Source organism: Polyodon spathula, chromosome 37 (genome assembly GCF_017654505.1).
Source record: "Polyodon spathula isolate WHYD16114869_AA chromosome 37, ASM1765450v1, whole genome shotgun sequence".
NCBI lineage: Eukaryota > Metazoa > Chordata > Actinopteri > Acipenseriformes > Polyodontidae > Polyodon > Polyodon spathula.
Window position 1 is genome coordinate 4,425,666 of NC_054570.1, and position 20,426 is coordinate 4,446,091.

The following is a 20,426-nucleotide window of genomic DNA, read 5'->3' on the forward strand; positions in this document are numbered from 1 at the left end:
CTGGTGGGGTCCATCTTAGTTTTCTTTATTCACTGGAGAGCACGTTGTATTAAGGGCTCTTAAAGGTACGGTGCCAAGTTCAAATAAGTCTGCCGACTAAATATTAATAAAGTCTTATTTTGATTTAATGAACTTTTTGATAGTAATAAAACAACTCTAGTCCTTTGTTGGTAACAAACACTATAAAATAATAATAAAATAATGTATTATTTTACAGGGGGTTACACTTGCCAATAGCAGCTGCAGAAATAAAGCTTCTTTTTCATTTCTTTATCTGAGCGTGCGAAACATTTATCAGAGTTATCGCTATGTTTTTTTTTTTTTTTTTAACAAGCCCAGGCACTTTTACAGTTCATGGCATGACTACTGCACACACCCCTAATCTCAGCAGGCTCTGCTAGCAACAGATAAGGGGTCTCCTGTGATCAGCTTCTCACTGAACTTCAGTAAAGAGCTGCTTTGGAGAGCTGCAGTGGAGAGGGAACAGAATCGGACGCTCTGAATTGAGAAGAAAACTCAATTATAAAACCAGTACAGTCTCGCTGATCCCAGCCCTGCTCGCCCGAGGTGGGCTAGTATCCAAACCGTATGTTAAACACAGCAGCCATGTGAGTGCTCAGCCCTGATTATTAAACACAGCAGCCATGTGAGTGCTCAGCCCTGATTATTAAACACAGCAGCCATGTGAGTGCTCAGCCCTGATTATTAAACACAGCAGCCATGTGAGTGCTCAGCCCTGATTATTAAACACAGCAGCCATGTGAGTGCTCAGCCCTGATTATTAAACACAGCAGCCATGTGAGTGCTCAGCCCTGATTATTAAACACAGCAGCCATGTGAGTGCTCAGCCCTGATTATTAAACACAGCAGCCATGTGAGTGCTCAGCCCTGATTATTAAACACAGCAGCCATGTGAGTGCTCAGCCCTGATTATTAATCACAGCAGCCATGTGAGTGCTCAGCCCTGATTATTAAACACAGCAGCCATGTGAGTGCTCAGCCCTGATTATTAAACACAGCAGCCATGTGAGTGCTCAGCCCTGATTATTAAACACAGCAGCCATGTGAGTGCTCAGCCCTGAATATTAAACACAGCAGCCATGTGAGTGCTCAGCCCTGATTATTAAACACAGCAGCCATGTGAGTGCTCAGCCCTGATTATTAAACACAGCAGCCATGTGAGTGCTCAGCCCTGAATGTGATGCACAGCAGCCATGTGAGTGCTCAGCCCTGATTATTAAACACAGCAGCCATGTGAGTGCTCAGCCCTGAATGTGATGCACAGCAGCCATGTGAGTGCTCAGCCCTGATTATTAAACACAGCAGCCATGCGAGTGCTCAGCCCTGATTATTAAACACAGCAGCCATGTGAGTGCTCAGCCCTGATTATTAAACACAGCAGCCATGTGAGTGCTCAGCGCTGGTTGGTGAGGCTCTGGTTTATGATGTCAGTTCTTGCTGCATTCAGCCACAGCAGTGTGGGCCTGCGTATACCCAGGAACTCGAGAGCGGATGTCAGCGAGCTACCGGCCTCTGGAGGACAAAGGCCACCCCTGCAGGTGTACCAGCCCTCATCCTCCCCAATACGAGCTGCTCTGGAAACAGCTGGGTCCGATTCCTGTAGGCTTCATTCTGCAGATCCAGCTGGTCTCGACCGTAATAGAAACTGTGGACGACATCATTGGCAGGAGGGCGTTGCCAGGTAACCACCACTCTGCTGAGATCAGCCCCCACTTCATAGGAGAAAGAGCAGCTGAGAGTGACATCACCGCCGGGAGGTGACGTCACTGGAGACCGGGGCACCACCACTGCCAATGAAACTGTGGGAAGGAAAGCAGACAATGAAGTCACTACATTCTGAATTCAAGCTCTCTCTCTGAGAGATGTCTGCTCATACATACAATACCCAGTCAGCTTCATTATTTCCATTTGATATTAAAATGTAAATGCAAGAGACATAACTTTGGTTTCAAAAGCGCGGGGGGGGGGCAGTTTTTGTAGCTGGGGCATATAGTAACAAAAACAAAAAATAAACGTTCATTTCATTCAGACAGGACAGGAGGGGTATTTCACAGCCACTCAAATCGGGGGTAAAAGAATTTGGCATTCTAACAAAATAATATAAAAGTTAAATAAGTAATATCTGAATTGTTCTTGTGTCACCATGAATTCGACACTTAACAAAAGAAGAACATTCTGAAATAGAAGGTACTCCTGGCATTTGAAGTGAATTAGAAAGCTGGAACACGCTTGCATCAGTTTACTGCAGGTTACCTCTATATTGTAATCACTGTATTGAAATAAAAAAAATAATAATCAAACAACAGTTTTGCATGAACGCATCCTCTGTTTACTAAAATTAAACCTCTTGAAAATTCATAAACTTATCAGAAAGCCGACATGTCTATAGCATTTGTAGGGCTGTATTTCTTTCACGGTCTACCTTTTAAAAACATTTATTTACCATCAGTGTAATATATATATATATATATATATATATATATATATATATATATATATATATATATATATATATATATATAAAAAAAAAAAGAAAAAAAAAACAAAAAAAAAAAAGCTGAAATATCCCCTTCTGGTCCTGGACAGAGCGATCTTAAAGAAAGAGGATCACAGATCCTGAGATTGTGCCGACAAGTAAAGCAGACGTGACAGAGCTAAAGGGTTTTACCGTTACTGTAGATCAGAATTAGGGTCAGTGTAGAGTTGTAAAAAATAATACATCACTTACTGGTTAGAAACAGAGTCAGAGCAAACAGGCAAGAGCTGGGGGTCCTCTTCATAATAGCTGGGGAAATACAATAATAATAATATCTTGCACACCAAACAAATGAAAGAAGCACCAAACTTTGGTGTCATTTTGTCTCTCAGACTCCCTCTATATATACTACTGCAACCCACAAAAAGATCTGACCAGAAAAAATGTGCATAAATGCAGAAAATCAGACAGAGGGAAAATACTTTTTTCATGGCACTGTAAGTAATTAGCTCATGATTGCTGACTGAGGTATGTTCCTTTTCCCAAGATGACCAGCCATTTCCAAGGCTATCCTTAAAGCAGCCAGCTGTGCCTGTGCATTAAAACAGGGGAAAAAAACGAGAAAGGAAGGGTCGTATATCCTTCCTCCAGACAGTAACCACCTCAGGCAGTCTGTATTGTTCTTTGTGTCTGGTGATTACAGCAGCCCCCCCACATGTGAGTGGGGTTGTTCTGTTGGAAGAGACCAGCTCGCTCAATTTCCTCTTCCATAGATCTGCCTTCCATTTAGGAACAGTAGCAGTTAAATGTTGGGAGCAGGTAGCTTCCCACATTTTTCAAATGGAATTGTCCTCAGCAGCTCGGCTGATAAAAGTAATCCAGTGGTACCCAACGATGGCGTTTTGTCACATATCAAAGATCCATAAATCTACCAAAAACTAAGCAGGGTAAGGTGTGCAAGGCATGGTTTGTATCACTCCAGGTTTCATTAGACTCATTAGATCGGAAACAGGTAAACAGTTGGATTGGCAGACATATTCTGAGCTTGGAACGAAGAAAGTTTTACACTAATTTTTGGTATTCCTCCTGCTGGGTGTAATCTTTTTACAGGAGCTGTAGCTGAGACAGTGTATTGCACATCCAACATTCAGTGCTGCAGTTTGTCTAGAACTAAATAGATACACAGCAAGACATTTTATGTGAACCTATTTGAGCCTCTCAGACACTTTACAGAACCTGTGAGACAGCAAATGTCATGTAAGCAAGAGCATCTTTTGTTGGTTCTGAGTTTGTAAATATCAATTAGGCTTATTTCATTTGTAGATAAACTAAATATTGAAAAGTAGATATTTTTTAATTGTTTTATGTAGATCAACAAACCTCTGTGTATCTCAGTAGTTTCCTCCATTTTTCTAGGCTGAATAGGCCTTGCCTAGGAGCCTCTGCACAGCCATAAACCACAGAAACAGAAAGATTCTGGAAGATGTCATTCTGTCACAAGGAGAGGCAAATATTTAATGGGTCCATTTCAGTTCAACATATGTGCTGCTAAAGACTTTGAGAGAACCCTGCTCAGTCAATTCCACACGCAACAAAAAAAGTGAAATGAGTCATAATTGCAAAATAAAATTCCAGTGTGCTATCAAAAGGTTTTTGTTAAATAGTAATCGTTTACAGAGCAAATAAACTTCCATTTTGAAGCAGTTCAGTTTTCCCCTGTGTCATACTTGTGGCTTGGCGTACAGTTCTAGAGGAGTCCGGCAGTCTTGCTTTACCACTATGCAGGTTTCCATCTTTCTTTGGTGGAACACTTTATAATGCCAGTGCGCTAAGAATGTGCAATAGTTACAGCAGCTGCCTCTGACAAAACATTATCTTTAAAAAGAATGCTTAGCATATAATCGCTATATTTGTCTGATTTAAGGTATAGTACTTTTCAAATTATACTTGGAGACAGAAACTGTTCAAAATATAAAGTTGAGGTAATGTAGGTTTTGTGTCCCTATATGTGTTTTACTGTAGGAGAAAAATTACAGGAGAAAATAAGAATTTCTGCAAAATAATGGAAAACACAAGTGCCGAGTAAAGAAGTATTCAGCATACAGCTGTGGTCAAACATTTGGATCACCTAGAATTTTAGGATTTATATATATGAGCATAATTTAGATATTTTAACATCATTTAATCAAAGAAAGTACAAAATTATGTTGCAAAAGTCTACTGGAAGCAGTGTTGCTAGATCGGAAAAATGAAAATATCGTATTGGAGCCACAAAACTATTGTATTTCACGAAAAATGATCGTACATTCCAAAAATGAAAGACCACGTGAATGTAAATGTTTTTTTTTTTTTTTTTTTGTCCTTAATATATGATCATATTGCTGTAATTAAATACTAACATTGAGTTTATGTATGATTAACTAATGTTGTGCAAAGTAAATCATGTAAGCGTATTTTTATAATGCCTAAATGCAGTTAGCTAAAATTATTGTGCTGTGGTCTAAATAAAGTATTTTGAGATCTATGTGATATAGGCTGTACATAACGCTATGCAACACAACTTTTGTTCCTGGGTAGTAAGTGTTATTTCCTAATTGCTTATGCCTCAAAAGTATAGAAAATGGCTATTATTCCCCACAAACTTTGCTTTTGTGACCAGGACAGTGATATTTTGAAATATCACTATTTCCAATGAGAAAATGGGCGCTTTTGTGTCTTTTCGTAATACAAAAATGACTGCACAAGATTTAGAAGTGAGTAGTTTTTTCGAGATTTACGATTATACTGTAAATATTTTCACAACATTTATAAATCTAGGGAAAAAATACAATAGGTTAAATTTTTAAACAATGTTTTTTTTTTTGTTTGTTTGTTTTGTTTTTTACACAGGGCACCCCATACTGTTATGAAAAGGCATGGGTTATTCAATGCTGTAAAGTCAAACGTGTGTTATAAAATGAACAAGTTCCATAAAAACGCTGTGTTACTGGTTCACTGGTGTGAGTCTTATTGTGTGGATTAGACCAGAACGTTTCATTCAATACAACGATGAATCCGTTTCATTTGAGTACTTTAACATCAAAATCAGCAGGAAATACGAAAAAGGCAGTTTCGCATTCTTACCAATGTCGGGGATGACAGAGTGTGCAGCCCTCGTCCATTCCTCTCATCCAAGAAATACACTCTAGACAAGCCTTTTATACCGGGCCTGGGGTGACTTCATTCTCGAATAACGCATTGCTTTGTATTTCTTTCAATACAACTTGGTATTTCTCTTATAATAAACAATGCATTCATTTATAGTGCGATTTGAACAGACCGGGGCGTGGAAAGTCCCTGGCGATTTTCTTTTTTTATATATATATCTCTGTGAATGCACATTCAGTTGTCATCCCAGGGGTATTTAAATCCAGAGCTGGGTATAATTAGCTTTTTTCTCCGGCTCTCACAGCAGCTGCACTATCCCTATAGAAACACCCCTTTGAAAAAAAACATGAAACCCTCAGCTGAAGCCACGTCTGGTCATCTCCTCTCCTCTCCTGTGATGGGAACCAGTCAGACTGGACCGTGCAGCTGCGACCGCGGGTTCCGTCTCCAGGTAAGAGCAGGTCTGATTCATTGTTTGAGGTTCTGGATGCACGTTGAAATGGGTCGGAGTACAGACCGTCTGTTCCGGGGCAGCGACAGTCTGCAGTGATGCGGCAGAACAGATAGAATCTGATTAAAAACTGAACAACTGGACTTGTAACAACCGGGCGAGAAGCAATTTCACATATTTATTCAGAACGGGGTTTCCCCCTCCGCCCTTGTGCAGTTTATTTTGTGCTTGGCATTGTGATTTATTTGTTTGTTTATGTGTAAATGTCGGCTAACGCCTGCATTTATGACGCAGAGAGCCTTGTATTTGTTTTTAAAACCTCGTAGTAACGGGTGGGTGTCGGCTAGTGTGTTAAACTAGCCGACACCCACACAAAATTAATAAACTAGTGCAGATTGTGGCCGAGGGGAAATACAATAATTACCAGCTAGTTACACCCATTCGGCCACGGTATATTCAGAGCAGGAACGAGAGCCAGCAGCGAGCAATTTAAAATCACATATTCTAGGAACAGTGACAGCAACTGCCCAGCCTGACCTAGGCTCTTATTTTGTGTTGGTGATTAGTTTTTGTCTGAATATTTTTGTTTTCTGTGCTCTGAGCAGTTTTTGTTTTGAATGTTTGTTTTCTGTGCTTCAAGCAGTTTGTTAAAGCCTTTTATTTATTTTGTGTCTAATAAAAGACGCGTGGTCAAATAAAAGGTTTTAACAAAAAACTGCTCACAGAGCACAGAAAATAAATATTCAAACAAATCACGAACACAAAATAAGATCCTAGGTCAGGCTGGGCAGTTGCTGTCACTGTTCTACACAGAGGATAGTGAGGGTCGGGAATCAACACCCTGGGATCCTTCAAGAAGCTGCTTGATGAGATTCTGGGATCAATAAGCTACTAACAACCAAATGGGCAAGATGGGCCGATAGGCCTCCCCTTGTTTGTAAACTTTCTTATGTTATTTTAAATTTCTCTTGAGTTGTATCTGAAAGTTTGTATTTTATTTTCATTTCGGAGCTGATTAAAATGCACCCGTCAAAATGACTGCTGTCAGTAAAATAAAGGATAAACAGACACAAGTGTTGACCAAATTTGCCAAACAATCTGAGACCGCGACTCTAGCCTACTCCTAACAAGTGGCCTGGAACATTGCCCGTGCAAAAAAAAACCTACTTTGAAGAGGAGTTTGTGAAAACTTGCCTTTAGGGATGTTATTGCTATCCTATGTTCAAACAACAATCAAATGCAAAAGCAAATTTCAGAGCTGCAGCTCTCGCATCACACGGTAGAACGCACCCATCTCAGATCTGAATAGTGACATTGAACTGCAGCTGCATTCAGAACAATGCGCGTAGTAAGGAATGCCAAAAGTCAAACTGAGTACAGATCCTGCCTGTATGCGGTATAAGAAAATACACGATAGTTACCTATGCACTCAAATACGAAACAAAAAAACAAAACTATGCTTTTATATATATATAGTGAAAATGTATTTGTTTAGATATCCATATTACGAATCTACTGTAAAAAATAAAGGTCAGCTGCATTTAATAGTGTGTGTGTGTGTGTGATAATAATTGCAGTAAAACATACCAGTGAAATGCTAAATGAAGCACTTTTTAAAGTTTGTCACTGTACATTTTATTTCCTTTGCTCTTGGTCTGTGAAAGGTTGGCCGCCCCTGGACTAAGCAAACAGCAGAATCACAGTTAGGTAGCTTGACAGGGTCAGGAAATATGATACATTTTTACTGCAATTTACATCTCAAAATGTAATTTACTATAAACTAGTCCCTGTAGTTGAGTTTTGTTAACCCTGTCAATTAGGTAACTGTATAAACGCTTGTAACGATGTAAGAAATAACCAGCGATAGACAGTTCCTACCAAACCGCCTTCAGCCACCCTGGAAGTGAGGTAAGAATTGTCTCACCACACACCCTGGAGTGGGTTATTGCGCTTATGAAAGGGTTACATTTTGTTTTGAAAATAATTACACAAACTAGCTTATTTCAGGTAAAGAAAAATAGAACTGTATTATGTATCCTTCCACTGAAAAAAAAATAGTACCTGAATACATATATTTTGTACTTTTTTTTATTTTTTTATTTGCCATAAACATTACATTGAACATTCCCATTTAAAATGGCGTTTGGGAATTGAAAGCAGAATGATTTTCCACATCCTGAGGGAGGATTCATTGAACAACTAAGCACTGCTCAAGGGAGGAGCTTCAGAGTGTGTGTGTGGAGCTAAATATAGCCTGACTACGCCACTGGGGAATGACACCCCAGAATATTAATATAATAATTTACGATGAGAGAGATATTGATATAGATATTGATATGCACACTTATGTAGCACACGTCATTTTAATTGGGGTTTCAATGCAAGTCCTGTCCATAGAACAAATGCCATTTGAGAAAGAAGAAAGCAAAACATAAACTTCACGAATAACAAAAGAAACACAGCTGATCCGGTGAGTTAATATTCAGACGAAAATTCAAGAAACAAAACAATTCAACAAACGTGCATTTACACACACAATCAGTGCCGTTTCAAATATGAATACAAATAAACAGTTGAAGCTAAGCTACGACCGCACTATAGCAGCGGGGTGAAACTAACGGTTTAGGGTCAACAACAATTCTCTAGCGATATACCCACCCCTTAGTTTTCCCTCAGAAAAACAAATATATTTATAGCGACTGTATGCGTGCATCGCTTAGTTAATACGGTCTTTCCGGCACTAGAGTTACGATGTCACTTTGCAACCCCAAGGTAAAGAGAAGATGGCCACCAAACATCGTGGGATACACTCCTGCCTATTGGTAGGTGTCACTGAGCTCTTTATTTCAAAGCTGCCGCTAGGCCCTCTCCCCTCGGTGACCCCCTCAGTCCCGCCTCCCGAGGGTACTTAACCGTCATGCAGGGGAGGAACATTCTCTTTCGCGAAAAAGCCGTGATGTGAAAGCGACCTCGCGGTTGGTGGCCATCTTCTCTTTCAGGGAACCAGGTTTACGGTAGGTAAACTAACGTTCCCTTTCAATTCGAATATGGCCACCAAACACCATTATGGGAAACATGTACCAGAGTCATCGCGAGGGAGAAAAGAACGGCAGCCTATGAGGGACGCTAAGTCCTGCCTGACCAAGGTCAGCGGCGTGAGCGCACAACCTCGAGGACCCTACTGCCCACAGAGGGCAAAGAGGGATTTACCACATTCAGGCGGTAGAACCTGGCAAAGGTATGCGGGGTAGCCCAGCTAGCCGCATCACAAATTTCAGCCATGCAGGCACCTCGAAAGAGGGCCCATGACATAGCCACACCTCTCGTGGAATGTGTAGCTATCCGCCCAGGTGGGGGTAAGCCAGAACTATCATATGCAGTCAAGACTGTGTCCACAATCCAATGCGACAGCCGCTGCTTGGAGAGGGGCTGTCCCAGGGTCTGTGTTCCATGGCAGATGAAGAGCTGGTCAGCCTGATGCAGCACTCTTGTCTTATCTACATAACATCTCAATGCCTGAACTGGGCAGAGAAGGTTCAACTTCTTATCCTCTTCCATTGCAAACGGTGGAGGATATAAGGACTCCAGTTCTACGGACTGATTCACGTGGAAGGCTGTAACCACACTGGGGAGAAAAGCAGGGTTTGCACGCAGTGACACTCTGCTACCGTCATCCCAAATACGCATGCAGGAGCTATGCACAGACAGCGCCTGTAGCTCACTAACCCGCTGTGCTGAGGCGATAGCCAAGAGGAAGACTGTCTTCATGGCAGGTGCTTCAACTCGATGGAGTATATAGGCTCAAACGGGGCCTACGTGAGAGCCTCCAGTACAATCTCAAAGCTCCACTCGGGGAGAGTAGCCCTCCTAGGAGGGTGCAATGGCCGATTCTCCATGCCTGGAACATGCATTGCCTGAAGGGACAGCAGGTTCCGTTGTGCCCAAATCAGAAGCCTGAAGGCTAGGCGATGCAGCCCCGGGGACCGAAGGCCACCCTGGTGGTTGACATACGCCGCCACTTATGTATTGTCCTTGGGGATCAGCACATGTCTGTTCCGCACCACGGGTAGGAAGTGCTGGAGGGCAAGGAACACTGCCTGCAGCTCCAGCATTTTGATATGCAGGGACGTCCAACGGCCCGACCAGGGCCTGCTGACTCCTCTGCCTTCGCAGACCAGACCCCAACCTGAGTTGGAGGCGTCCATCGTCACTACCCCACGGGTGTAAACCGCCCTTATTCGAACTCCTTGACGCAGGTGAGAGGGAATTCTCCATCAGCGCAGGGCCGGCGTACACTCAAGGCACACTGTCAGCCTACGGTGCCTGTCTCGTTTGGGATCCAACTGGAACGCATTGGGCCACGCCTGTAAACCCAGCTCGATGGCTGATACCACCGCCGCTGCTATCAGACCCAGTAGTTGGCACAAAACAAGGGACACCTTCAATCCCTGCCGAAACAGGGAGAGGTGGTGTTGTAAAGCTGCTGCCCTGTCATCCGACAGGTATGTGTGCATAGAGGTGGAGTCCACAGCCGACACTTGGCATTGTTAATGGTGAGGCCTAGCCTCACTAGATGCTCTATCACTAGCACTGTGTGGTCCACCGCTCCCTCCCGCGACTGGGAACAGATCAACCAGTCGTTGAGGTAATTCATCACTCTGACTCCTTGCAACTGCAAGGGAGCGAGGATAGCATCTACGCACTTTGAAAACGTACGGGGAGCTAGGGAGAGACCGAACGGCAGCATGGAAAACTCACAAGCGTTGCTCTGAAAGGTATTTCCTGTGCTGTGGACGAATGGGAACGTGAAAATACGCGTCCCGTAAGTCCACCATGGTGAACCAGTCGCCCGGCCGGACAGGCTGGAGTATGTGATGATGAGTCAGCATGTGGAACCCTTTCTGCTTTAGAAACCGATTTAGAAACCACAAGTCCAGGATGGGGCGAAAGCCACCTTCCCGCTTCGGTACCAGGAAGTATCTTGAGTAGAACCCCTGTCCGAGAGAGGTGGGATCTACGAGATGGATGGCGCGCTTGTCCAGCAAGGCTGCCACTTCGGTCTGGAGCACCGAGGCCTGAAACGGGTCTGTCACGAACATAGACGTGACGTCGGGAAAAGGAGGGGGTCCCAAACAAAACTGAAGCGCGTAACTGTATTGTACGGCTGCGAGCACCCACACGTCGGAAGTGCTCAGCTGTTGTGCTGTGAATTGGGTCTGAGACCGCCAGTCTTCAGGGGCCCTGTTGGGGCAGCTGGGGCGGTGCTAGCAGTGGCAGTCTATGATGGAAACCCTTGAACCGCCTTCTCGGTTGTTGCTGCGTGGGCTGTCTACATCCACATCCACCACGCTGAGGGAGGGTCCTGCCTCTCGCCTGAGATGAGGCCTATAAACGGTGCCTAGGGTCACCTGGCGGGGCTGTGGGAAGCGGCACTGTCTGGGTGACTGTACGCGTCTGCGCAGAGTGAAAACTGCTTGACCTGACCCGCGCTGGAGTGTGGGGAGGCAGCAACGCAGCTACCTCCTTCGACACCTTGTGTTCCCTCGTGTTGCTGTAGGATCTCTTCCACTGCTGGGCCGGAGGTGTAGCCTGGTGATATGGACGCTGTCTGCATGCGACCACTAGGCCTGCCAGGCTCTGGCCCAGGGTCTGACCCTGCAGCCCGGAGATCTGGAGCAACGTGTGCGACAGAAGTCGCAGTTCCGTGGCCACTGGCTCTGGTAGCAGGGCATCACGCAAAACTCCATCCAGGTATACAACGAGCATGCTGGATATGTTCGCTAGGCGTCTCTGTGATCCTGCACTGCAGGTTCGGGCACACAGGGTCCTTGGGCATACCTCCCACCAGTGGGGCCTTAACCAATGCTGCAATGGTGGAGTCCACAGGGGGAAACCCGGCCAGGCCCAGCTTCTCTGCCCCTTCCAGCGAGGCTAGAGGAGAACTATGTCTCAATTGCGTCGGCACTATGGCTGGGAGGTTCCAAGATGAACGCACCTCCTCCATAAATTCGAGAACGCTGGGAAGAGTGGAGCTCGGGGAGCCACGTCATGTGGTCGAAAGACGGAATGACATGGTTCTGTTTGTGCTGTCCAGGGGACCTGCAGGTACGCTGCTGCGCACACCATAAGCATGGGCACGGTCCCTGCCAGTGGGTGCACTAGCGACCGAGGCAGCCTGGGGCCGTATCAGCCTGGAATTCAGGCTCTGCCTCAACCTCCATATCCAGAGGGAATGTGGACTCACCCCACGATGCGGCGATAGAAAGCGCGTCCTCGTCTGAGCAGAGAGCCTGGTCGATCCGCTCACCCTGTACTCTCCCGGAGGGGTCAGGGGGCGACACAGAGATTGTGACCGGCTCAGGGGGTGGGGGGGATGCCACACGGGGGTCCACGGTCGAAGCCGGTGGGGTCTGCCTCTCCAAAAACTCCATCATCCGACCGATCTGGGCTTTCATATCCCCGATAACCTGCGCCTGCCGGGACTTTTTCACCCATCTAGCCGGAGGGGTCTGGGAGCGGCTGTGGTTCATAACGGATCCTGAGTACAGGAGATCTCCCCGGAGAGGCTCTGTGATGGCGTTGGGAGGCAGGAGTGCGAGGGGCCTGCTGCTGGGGACAAAGAACGCCCCCGTGCGACTCTCTCCAGACGGCTCGCGAGCACGCGGGGCTGAAAAGCCGCACAGATGTCACAGGTGCATGATTGGGCATTAGGCACCATGCACATATGCTGTGCCTGTCCTCCGGTGGGATATTGGTCCCACAGGCCTCGCAGGCATGGAAGCCAGCCCTGCCCATCATTGCGCTGGGTTGGAAACAACTGTGCGCTCTAAACACAGAGTGCGCTGCGTGCACCGAGCACAGTGGGCACCGAGAGTCATTTGGCACCAGGTTTCAAAGCACCGAGTACTACATGCACCGTGCACACAGAGTACCGTGCAATAATAAACACAGTGTGCACAGAGCACCGCGTGTACCGTGCAGCACCGGTATAATATGCACCACGTGCACCGAGCACCGCGGGTTACTGCTTGCACTGCGTACTGCGTGCACAATGCACCGAGTACCGTGCAGCGCCAGGCACCGAGCGCACCGAGTACCGCGTGCACCGAGTACCGTGCCACACTGGTGCACTAGCCTATATCGGTACAGCGACAATGGGAACCGTGTGCACTGTGTTATCGAAGTAGCAAGGGCAGAGTCTTGTGCACCGTGGTATTAAAAAAATCACCGGGGCAGCTAGGCACGGTGCCTACCCTGTCCGCGTGGGCACACACCTGAGCAGCGCGTAGCGTACAACAGGGGGACAGGGCTGAAGCCACGGCAGGTGATTGACTAACACACACAGTAATAAAAACTGTTTTTAAAATACAAAACAGTTAAATATTGCAGGACAGATGGGGGAGAGCACACTGTCTGTAGATTGAGCGACCTACAGCAAGGCAAAGGCCCTCGCAGCCCGTTTACGTCACAACCCAGCAATGAGGGAAGCCTCGGTGGGGAGTATATGGCTGGCCCGGCGAAAGCAGCCACGGAGCGGCTAGTGCTCTGCGAGAGTACGGGGACGCGTAGCTACAATCAAAACAAGGCCCAACCGCAGCCCGCAGACGGCTGGTGGGCTAACTCGACAACAGTCCTGTGGCGTAATAGTGCTCTCCAAAGTAAGAAAGGGTGAAAAACAGACACAATTCTTACCGTACTAAGACGGACAGACAGAAAGCAGCAGCTTGACACGCGGAGCGCGCAGGTGCTGATAGTCAGAAATAGAATAAAAAGGCTACGAATTAAACTACTGATTCCGGGAAATCAGCGAGGCCGGCTTTCAGCACGAAGGGCAGGGGAACTAGCCGTAGCGTACGCGGCACTTTGTAGAAGAGAAAGGCTTAATGCAACACAGAGAGGTCTTACTGTACCAATCGCGAAAGGGAATGTTCCCCCCCTGCATGACGGTTAAGTACCCTCGGGAGGCGGGACCGAGGGGGTCACTGAGGGGAGGGGGGCTATCAGCAGCTTTACTATAAAGAGCTCGGTGACACTTACCAATAGGCAGGCATGTATCCCATAAAATTGTTTGGTGGCCATCTTCCAATTGAAAGGGAACTGAATTACGATGTTACGATGAATTCAGTGCTTCCTAGGATTCATGTGTCCCTGAAGGATGTGCGCATGCATTTGCAACAAACCTTGGCATCTGCCAACGGGAGCGTGTGATTCCTCGCTCATGGTGCAATGCGCGTAATTCGCAATCCACTAGACTTGAGCAGACGGGAGCGAGTTTATATTGCTTCTGGACAGCGGGTGTTTGTGTAAACTTGTGATTTCGTCGATTCTGCATCCAGAATAGATTGTTTGAAAACTGTAACAAAAAAATAAAACGCACCGGATTCAGGCGGATAATTAAATGAAGTCTTGTGACGAATTGTACGTGTATTTTTCACAGAACACAATAACATTGAGACACAACAATGAGACCCTGTCGTTTTAGATTTATTCATTATTATTACTACACAAGCAATCTACCATGTGTAACTGAATCCAGTTATTGTACAATTCAGTTAAATGCAGTACAATCTTCTAAATGTTTATTTACTTATTTATTTGTAAGTAATTTCATTCCTGTCAGCCTTTCGGAACTGTCACACGCACGGATAAACCAACAGAAACGTTGAACTTGAAAGGAGATTATAATTATTATTTATTTGCCATCTGAAGAATCATAGTAGTGGGTTTTGCCTGTACTGCATTTACAGTTCTCAGCCATGCATTTGCAGATGATAAAACACAAGGGGACAGATAAATGTAGTGTCCCTCCTGGAAATCAAACAGCAGCTATCCAAAAAGTACCAAACTTAGTGTGGGTGTCTCTCTCAACTGTATACTCATTAAGGTTTGTCACGCTGGTCTGCATTTGCACTCAATAAACAAGGTAACACCATTTTTTATAGTTGCCCTGGAAAATTTGGTGCTCCTGCTGTGAATCAAGCAGGAGCTTTCCAAAAACTAGCAAACTTATACTGTTAGTGTGTCTCTCTCCCCTGCATGCTCAGAAATGTCTTCATCTAGGCAATGTGGGGAAGCTATAAAAAAGGCTAACAAGATACTCGGATACATTGTGAAAAGTGTTGAATTTAAATCAAGGGAAGTAATGTTAAAACTGTACAATGCACTTGTAAGACCTCATCTTGAATATTGTGTGCAGTTCTGGTCACCTCGCTATAAAAAAGATATTGCTGCTCTAGAAAGAGTGCAAAGAAGAGCGACCAGAATTATTCCGGGCTTAAAAGGCATGTCATATGCAGACAGGCTAAAAGAATTGAATCTGTTCAGTCTTGAACAAAGAAGACTACGTGGCGACCTAATTCAAGCATTCAAAATTCTAAAAGGTATTGACAGTGTCGACCCAAGGGACTTTTTCAGCCTGAAAAAAGAAACAAGGACCAGGGGTCACAAATGGAGTTTAGAAAAAGGGGCATTCAGAACAAAAAATAGGAGACACTTTTTTACACAGAGAATTGTGAGGGTCTGGAATCAACTCCCCAGTAATGTTGTTGAAGCTGACACCCTGGGATCCTTCAAGAAGCTGCTTGATGAGATTTTGGGATCAATAAGCTACTAACAACCAAACGAGCAAGATGGGCCGAATGGCCTCCTCTCGTTTGTAAACTTTCTTATGTTCTTATGTTCTTATGAAGCATGTAGGTTACATTATTAGCTGTTTGTTTTTCCAGTACCACTCCACTCGCTTAATGAGAGGACTCACTACTGGTGAACTTCCGATACAGATATAATGTTGCCATTGCTCGGGGGGGGTGTATACCAAGGGGGAGAAACGCCAAAGTACTATGTGTGTGTCATTATAAATGTTCAGTGTAACAATATATGGATACTATTGTAAATGTGTAACGTAATGCTATTGAAAAATATGTAATTGTACTGTGTGTTAGAGGAAATAGACCTGAAACATTGCCAGGAGAACTTTGAAGGCAGATTTAGATCCCAGTGCTCGGTTTCAGTGTTGGAGATTGAGTTCTAGCGCTCTGCCTCTCTGCCTCTTTCTCAGTGCTGGAGATTGAGTTCTAGCGCTCTGCCTCTCTGACTCGTTCTCAGTGCTGGAGATTGAGTTCTAGTGCTCTGCCTCTCTGAGTCGTTCTCAGTGCTGGAGATTGAGTTCTAGCGCTCTGCCTCTCTGAGTCGTTCTCAGTGCTGGAGATTGAGTTCTAGTGCTCTGCCTCTCTGAGTCGTTCTCAGTGCTGGAGATTGAGTTCTAGCGCTCTGCCTCTCTGACTCGTTCTCAGTGCTGGAGATTGAGTTCTAGCGCTCTGCCTCTCTGAGTCGTTCTCAGTGCTGGAGATTGAGTTCTAGCGCTCTGCCTCTCTGAGTCGTTCTCAGTGCTGGAGATTGAGTTCTAGCGCTCTGCCTCTCTGAGTCGTTCTCAGTGCTGGAGATTGAGTTCTAGCGCTCTGCCTCTCTGACTCGTTCTCAGTGCTGGAGATTGAGTTCTAGTGCTCTGCCTCTCTGAGTCGTTCTCAGTGCTGGAGATTGAGTTCTAGTGCTCTGCCTCTCTGAGTCGTTCTCAGTGCTGGAGATTGAGTTCTAGTGCTCTGCCTCTCTGAGTCGTTCTCAGTGCTGGAGATTGAGTTCTAGCGCTCTGCCTCTCTGACTCGTTCTCAGTGCTGGAGATTGAGTTCTAGTGCTCTGCCTCTCTGAGTCGTTCTCAGTGCTGGAGATTGAGTTCTAGTGCTCTGCCTCTCTGAGTCGTTCTCAGTGCTGGAGATTGAGTTCTAGTGCTCTGCCTCTCTGAGTCGTTCTCAGTGCTGGAGATTGAGTTCTAGTGCTCTGCCTCTCTGAGTCGTTCTCAGTGCTGGAGATTGAGTTCTAGTGCTCTGCCTCTCTGAGTCGTTCTCAGTGCTGGAGATTGAGTTCTAGTGCTCTGCCTCTCTGAGTCGTTCTCAGTGCTGGAGATTGAGTTCTAGTGCTCTGCCTCTCTGAGTCGTTCTCAGTGCTGGAGATTGAGTTCTAGTGCTCTGCCTCTCTGAGTCGTTCTCAGTGCTGGAGATTGAGTTCTAGTGCTCTGCCTCTCTGAGTCGTTCTCAGTGCTGGAGATTGAGTTCTAGCGCTCTGCCTCTCTGACTCGTTCTCAGTGCTGGAGATTGAGTTCTAGTGCTCTGCCTCTCTGAGTCGTTCTCAGTGCTGGAGATTGAGTTCTAGCGCTCTGCCTCTCTGAGTCATTCTCAGTGCTGGAGATTGAGTTCTAGTGCTCTGCCTCTCTGAGTCGTTCTCAGTGCTGGAGATTGAGTTCTAGTGCTCTGCCTCTCTGAGTCGTTCTCAGTGCTGGAGATTGAGTTCTAGCGCTCTGCCTCTCTGACTCGTTCTCAGTGCTGGAGATTGAGTTCTAGTGCTCTGCCTCTCTGAGTCGTTCTCAGTGCTGGAGATTGAGTTCTAGCGCTCTGCCTCTCTGAGTCGTTCTCAGTGCTGGAGATTGAGTTCTAGTGCTCTGCCTCTCTGAGTCGTTCTCAGTGCTGGAGATTGAGTTCTAGCGCTCTGCCTCTCTGCCTCGTTCTCAGTGCTGGAGATTGAGTTCTAGCGCTCTGCCTCTCTGAGTCGTTCTCAGTGCTGGAGATTGAGTTCTAGTGCTCTGCCTCTCTGAGTCGTTCTCAGTGCTGGAGATTGAGTTCTAGTGCTCTGCCTCTCTGACTCGTTCTCAGTGCTGGAGATTGAGTTCTAGTGCTCTGCCTCTCTGAGTCGTTCTCAGTGCTGGCTGTCAGTGCTGGAGATTGAGTTACGACAAATGATGCTTTTTTTTTCTTATTAAATAATCCAGCATACAATAAGTTATTGATGTAACTTTAAAAAAAGGATGGTGAGTAAGTAGATTCAAGAAAATGCACAGAGTCCTTTTCTTCAATACCCTTCTGTGTAGATGGTCTACCTCCTCTCTCTCTGACATTTAACCAATAGCAAAGGTACAACACATTATTCTGTTACCATATGCTATATATATTTAATTTAACGTGTGCGTGTCTGCGTGTGTGTAGTCTAGTGTGACAACCTCTGAACTCACTGCATTCCTCTTCAAACCCCTGGCGCCCCAAAAGGTCTATACATACGGTTTTTGTCATCTTCCTTGTTCATATTTCCCTGTATTGCTTTGGACCCTTTGAGTCCAGTGGCATTATCTCTTATTCTCCCTGAGAACCTTTGGGTCCAATGGCAGTCCCTGCTGGGCATTCTAAAAGTCTTGGAGCCTGGCCCCTTCTGGTCCACAGCATTGCTATCTTGTTAGCTTGCAGTCAATGCTGGGCAAGAAGCTTGTAGGCGTAAGGGCTCTATCAATTGTTAGCAGTACATGCAATTTGAACCAAACAGTCTGCTATCTGCAATATTAGTTTTCAGAAAAGAACACCAGTATAGCTCTGCCAGTCCACATGTGTAGCAAACTGCTAATCAATTATCGTTCCATGTTTTCCAACAGTTATATTGTTTTTTTTGTTTTTTTGTATTTGTCATGATTTGTGTTGATTTCACTGTACAGAATTCGTGTTGTGTTCCAAGATCGTGGTTCATCTCCCCCTCTCCCCCCCCAGCTAGCACACAGCTCCTGGGTACTGCAACACTGCAGAAAGTTTAGAGCCAGGATCCAGTGCTTTTAACCCTGCAGTTACCTCCAGTGGAAGAAGATGGAAACCAGTTTATCACCCCTTGACAAATGTATACAATTGGAGTGAAATGAAACTTTTAAATTTCAAAATACAGAATTTTTTATTAACATTATCCATGAGCTGAGTGCTAGAGTCCTTTTTTATGTGGTACCGGTACAAATAAATAATAAACAAACAAGAAATCTTTAAAATCTTCAGTTTTTAAACCGTGAATCCGTTGGAAATACTGCTTCACAAGCACAGTGGGGTCTGCATTCAGCTCGAATAGGTGTTAACACAGAGGACTAGGAAAGAAGAGACTCCCTCTGAGAGAGAAGAGCGTGCTGTGCGGTTTCTGTCAGAGTAACAGTACGACAGTCCTTGAGAGAATACACTTAAGGCCTGCCTTTGGGAAAGAACCAGGTTTTTTTTTCCATCACATAATTCATTACTCCATCCTCACAATCGAGTACACAAACACAGAGAGCCAATACATGCACATTATTGAAAGAGTTCCCATATCCCTGCACAACTATTAACCGCCATGCTGCGCTCGTTTTCTCAGACGTGCACACTCCGCTGGGAGGTGATGTCAGTCTCTCAAGAGATCCAAATCTTAAAGGTGCAGCAGAGCTAATATTAATTAATATACAAGGGATTAATGATGCGCGGGTCAGTCATATTTTGACCCGAACCCACTAAGCCTTGAACCGCACTCGACCCGACCCAATTGAGGTTATATTAATATTCATCCAAACCCGAAATTTTGTGATCATTCCCCTTTTAATTACTATCATTTTATAACTACTCATATTACAACTCCTGCATTTATCTATAACCAATCATTCATTTCTAAGTGTAAAATATATTTCAAATATATACATGCTTACCTTTCGATAGATAATGAATCCAAAAACTGCTGTTCAACATTTAGTCTGTATCATGTTCATGAAAGTAGGCTTGAACTGTCAATTGATCCCACATCCCAAATCCGTTATTCCTCATCGGTAAACAGTCCATAGTCGAAAGTCCATTAACACAGTGTCATTAGGCAGTTCTGTATCTCATTCAGTTGATGACTTTGATGACTGCAATAGTTAGAAATACAGAGTGTATGTTATTTGTAAATGTAATTGTCAACACTTTTTATAGATGACATTATAAATACAGCAGTTGCACGTTCATGTTGACCCGCACGTAACCCGACCCGAGGTTTATTTAAATATCTACCAGTGGGTCGAGCCGCGCATCAGTATAGAGACCCTCGCTGCCCCTCCAGTCTGCAGCAGATTGAAGGCGAGACCGATTCCACGCACAGGGGCTTCACTGTGGAATGCAAACTCGTCATGTGACCGAGTCAGCTTCCGTGACGCAATAAACGAGGACGTGCAGTTAAAGGCACGCTGTCTTTCAAAGAGAACAAAATCAACAACAAACGCCAGAAAAAGAAGAAAAATACTGCATCAGTGTACTGGTTGACTAGGCGTTTGCGATAAGAAAAAAAAAAAAAAAGGTAAGTTGCATGTGTTGCTGTTTGAGTTTAGTTGGTTGCGGCGCTGGGTGTGGCAGACCCGGACTTTGTTTGTAAAATGAACAGGGCAAGGCTGCATCAACAGGACCGATTCAATTTCCTTCTTTCAGCACAGACCTGCGACAAAAAGCCTCTGCCTGGTGCTATATTATTATTATTATTATT

At 45.1% G+C, this 20,426-nt stretch overlaps 2 protein-coding genes across 6 annotated transcripts in view; one reads left to right on the plus strand and one right to left on the minus strand.

Annotated features, from left to right (window-relative positions):
* The window catches only part of LOC121304304 (zinc finger protein OZF-like), a 727,904-nt gene that overhangs the window by 703,452 nt on the left and 4,026 nt on the right, over positions 1–20,426 (plus strand). The gene's annotated exons all lie outside the window — the stretch shown is intronic.
* LOC121304336 (CD276 antigen-like) lies at positions 945–20,240 on the minus strand. Of its 5 annotated transcripts, none has more exons than XR_005947939.1 (4): positions 19,621–20,240; positions 5,621–6,185; positions 2,750–2,806; positions 945–1,820 (listed from the first exon to the last, which is right to left on the minus strand). XR_005947939.1 is itself a non-coding variant. In XM_041235413.1 (4 exons), exons 2-4 carry the CDS (start codon positions 19,658–19,660, stop codon positions 1,516–1,518), a joined length of 402 nt encoding a protein of 133 aa, XP_041091347.1. In that variant the 5' UTR covers positions 19,661–19,818; positions 19,961–20,240; the 3' UTR covers positions 945–1,515. The 5 variants fall into 5 exon arrangements, 3 of the variants coding, with proteins under 3 accessions (XP_041091347.1, XP_041091346.1, XP_041091348.1); XM_041235413.1 differs by lacking the exon at positions 5,621–6,185 and having other exon boundaries at positions 19,621–19,818; positions 19,961–20,240; XM_041235412.1 differs by lacking the exon at positions 5,621–6,185.

Coding starts and splice junctions, on each gene's coding strand:
- LOC121304336 (XM_041235413.1), bottom strand. CDS start 19,660: ATGTTGAACAGCAGTTTTTGGATTCATTATCTATCGAAAG. Junction 2,807..19,620: donor GATTCATTATCTATCGAAAG/GTAAGCATGTAT, acceptor GTATTTCCCCAG/CTATTATGAAGAGGACCCCC. Junction 1,821..2,749: donor TCTGACTCTGTTTCTAACCA/GTAAGTGATGTA, acceptor TCCTTCCCACAG/TTTCATTGGCAGTGGTGGTG.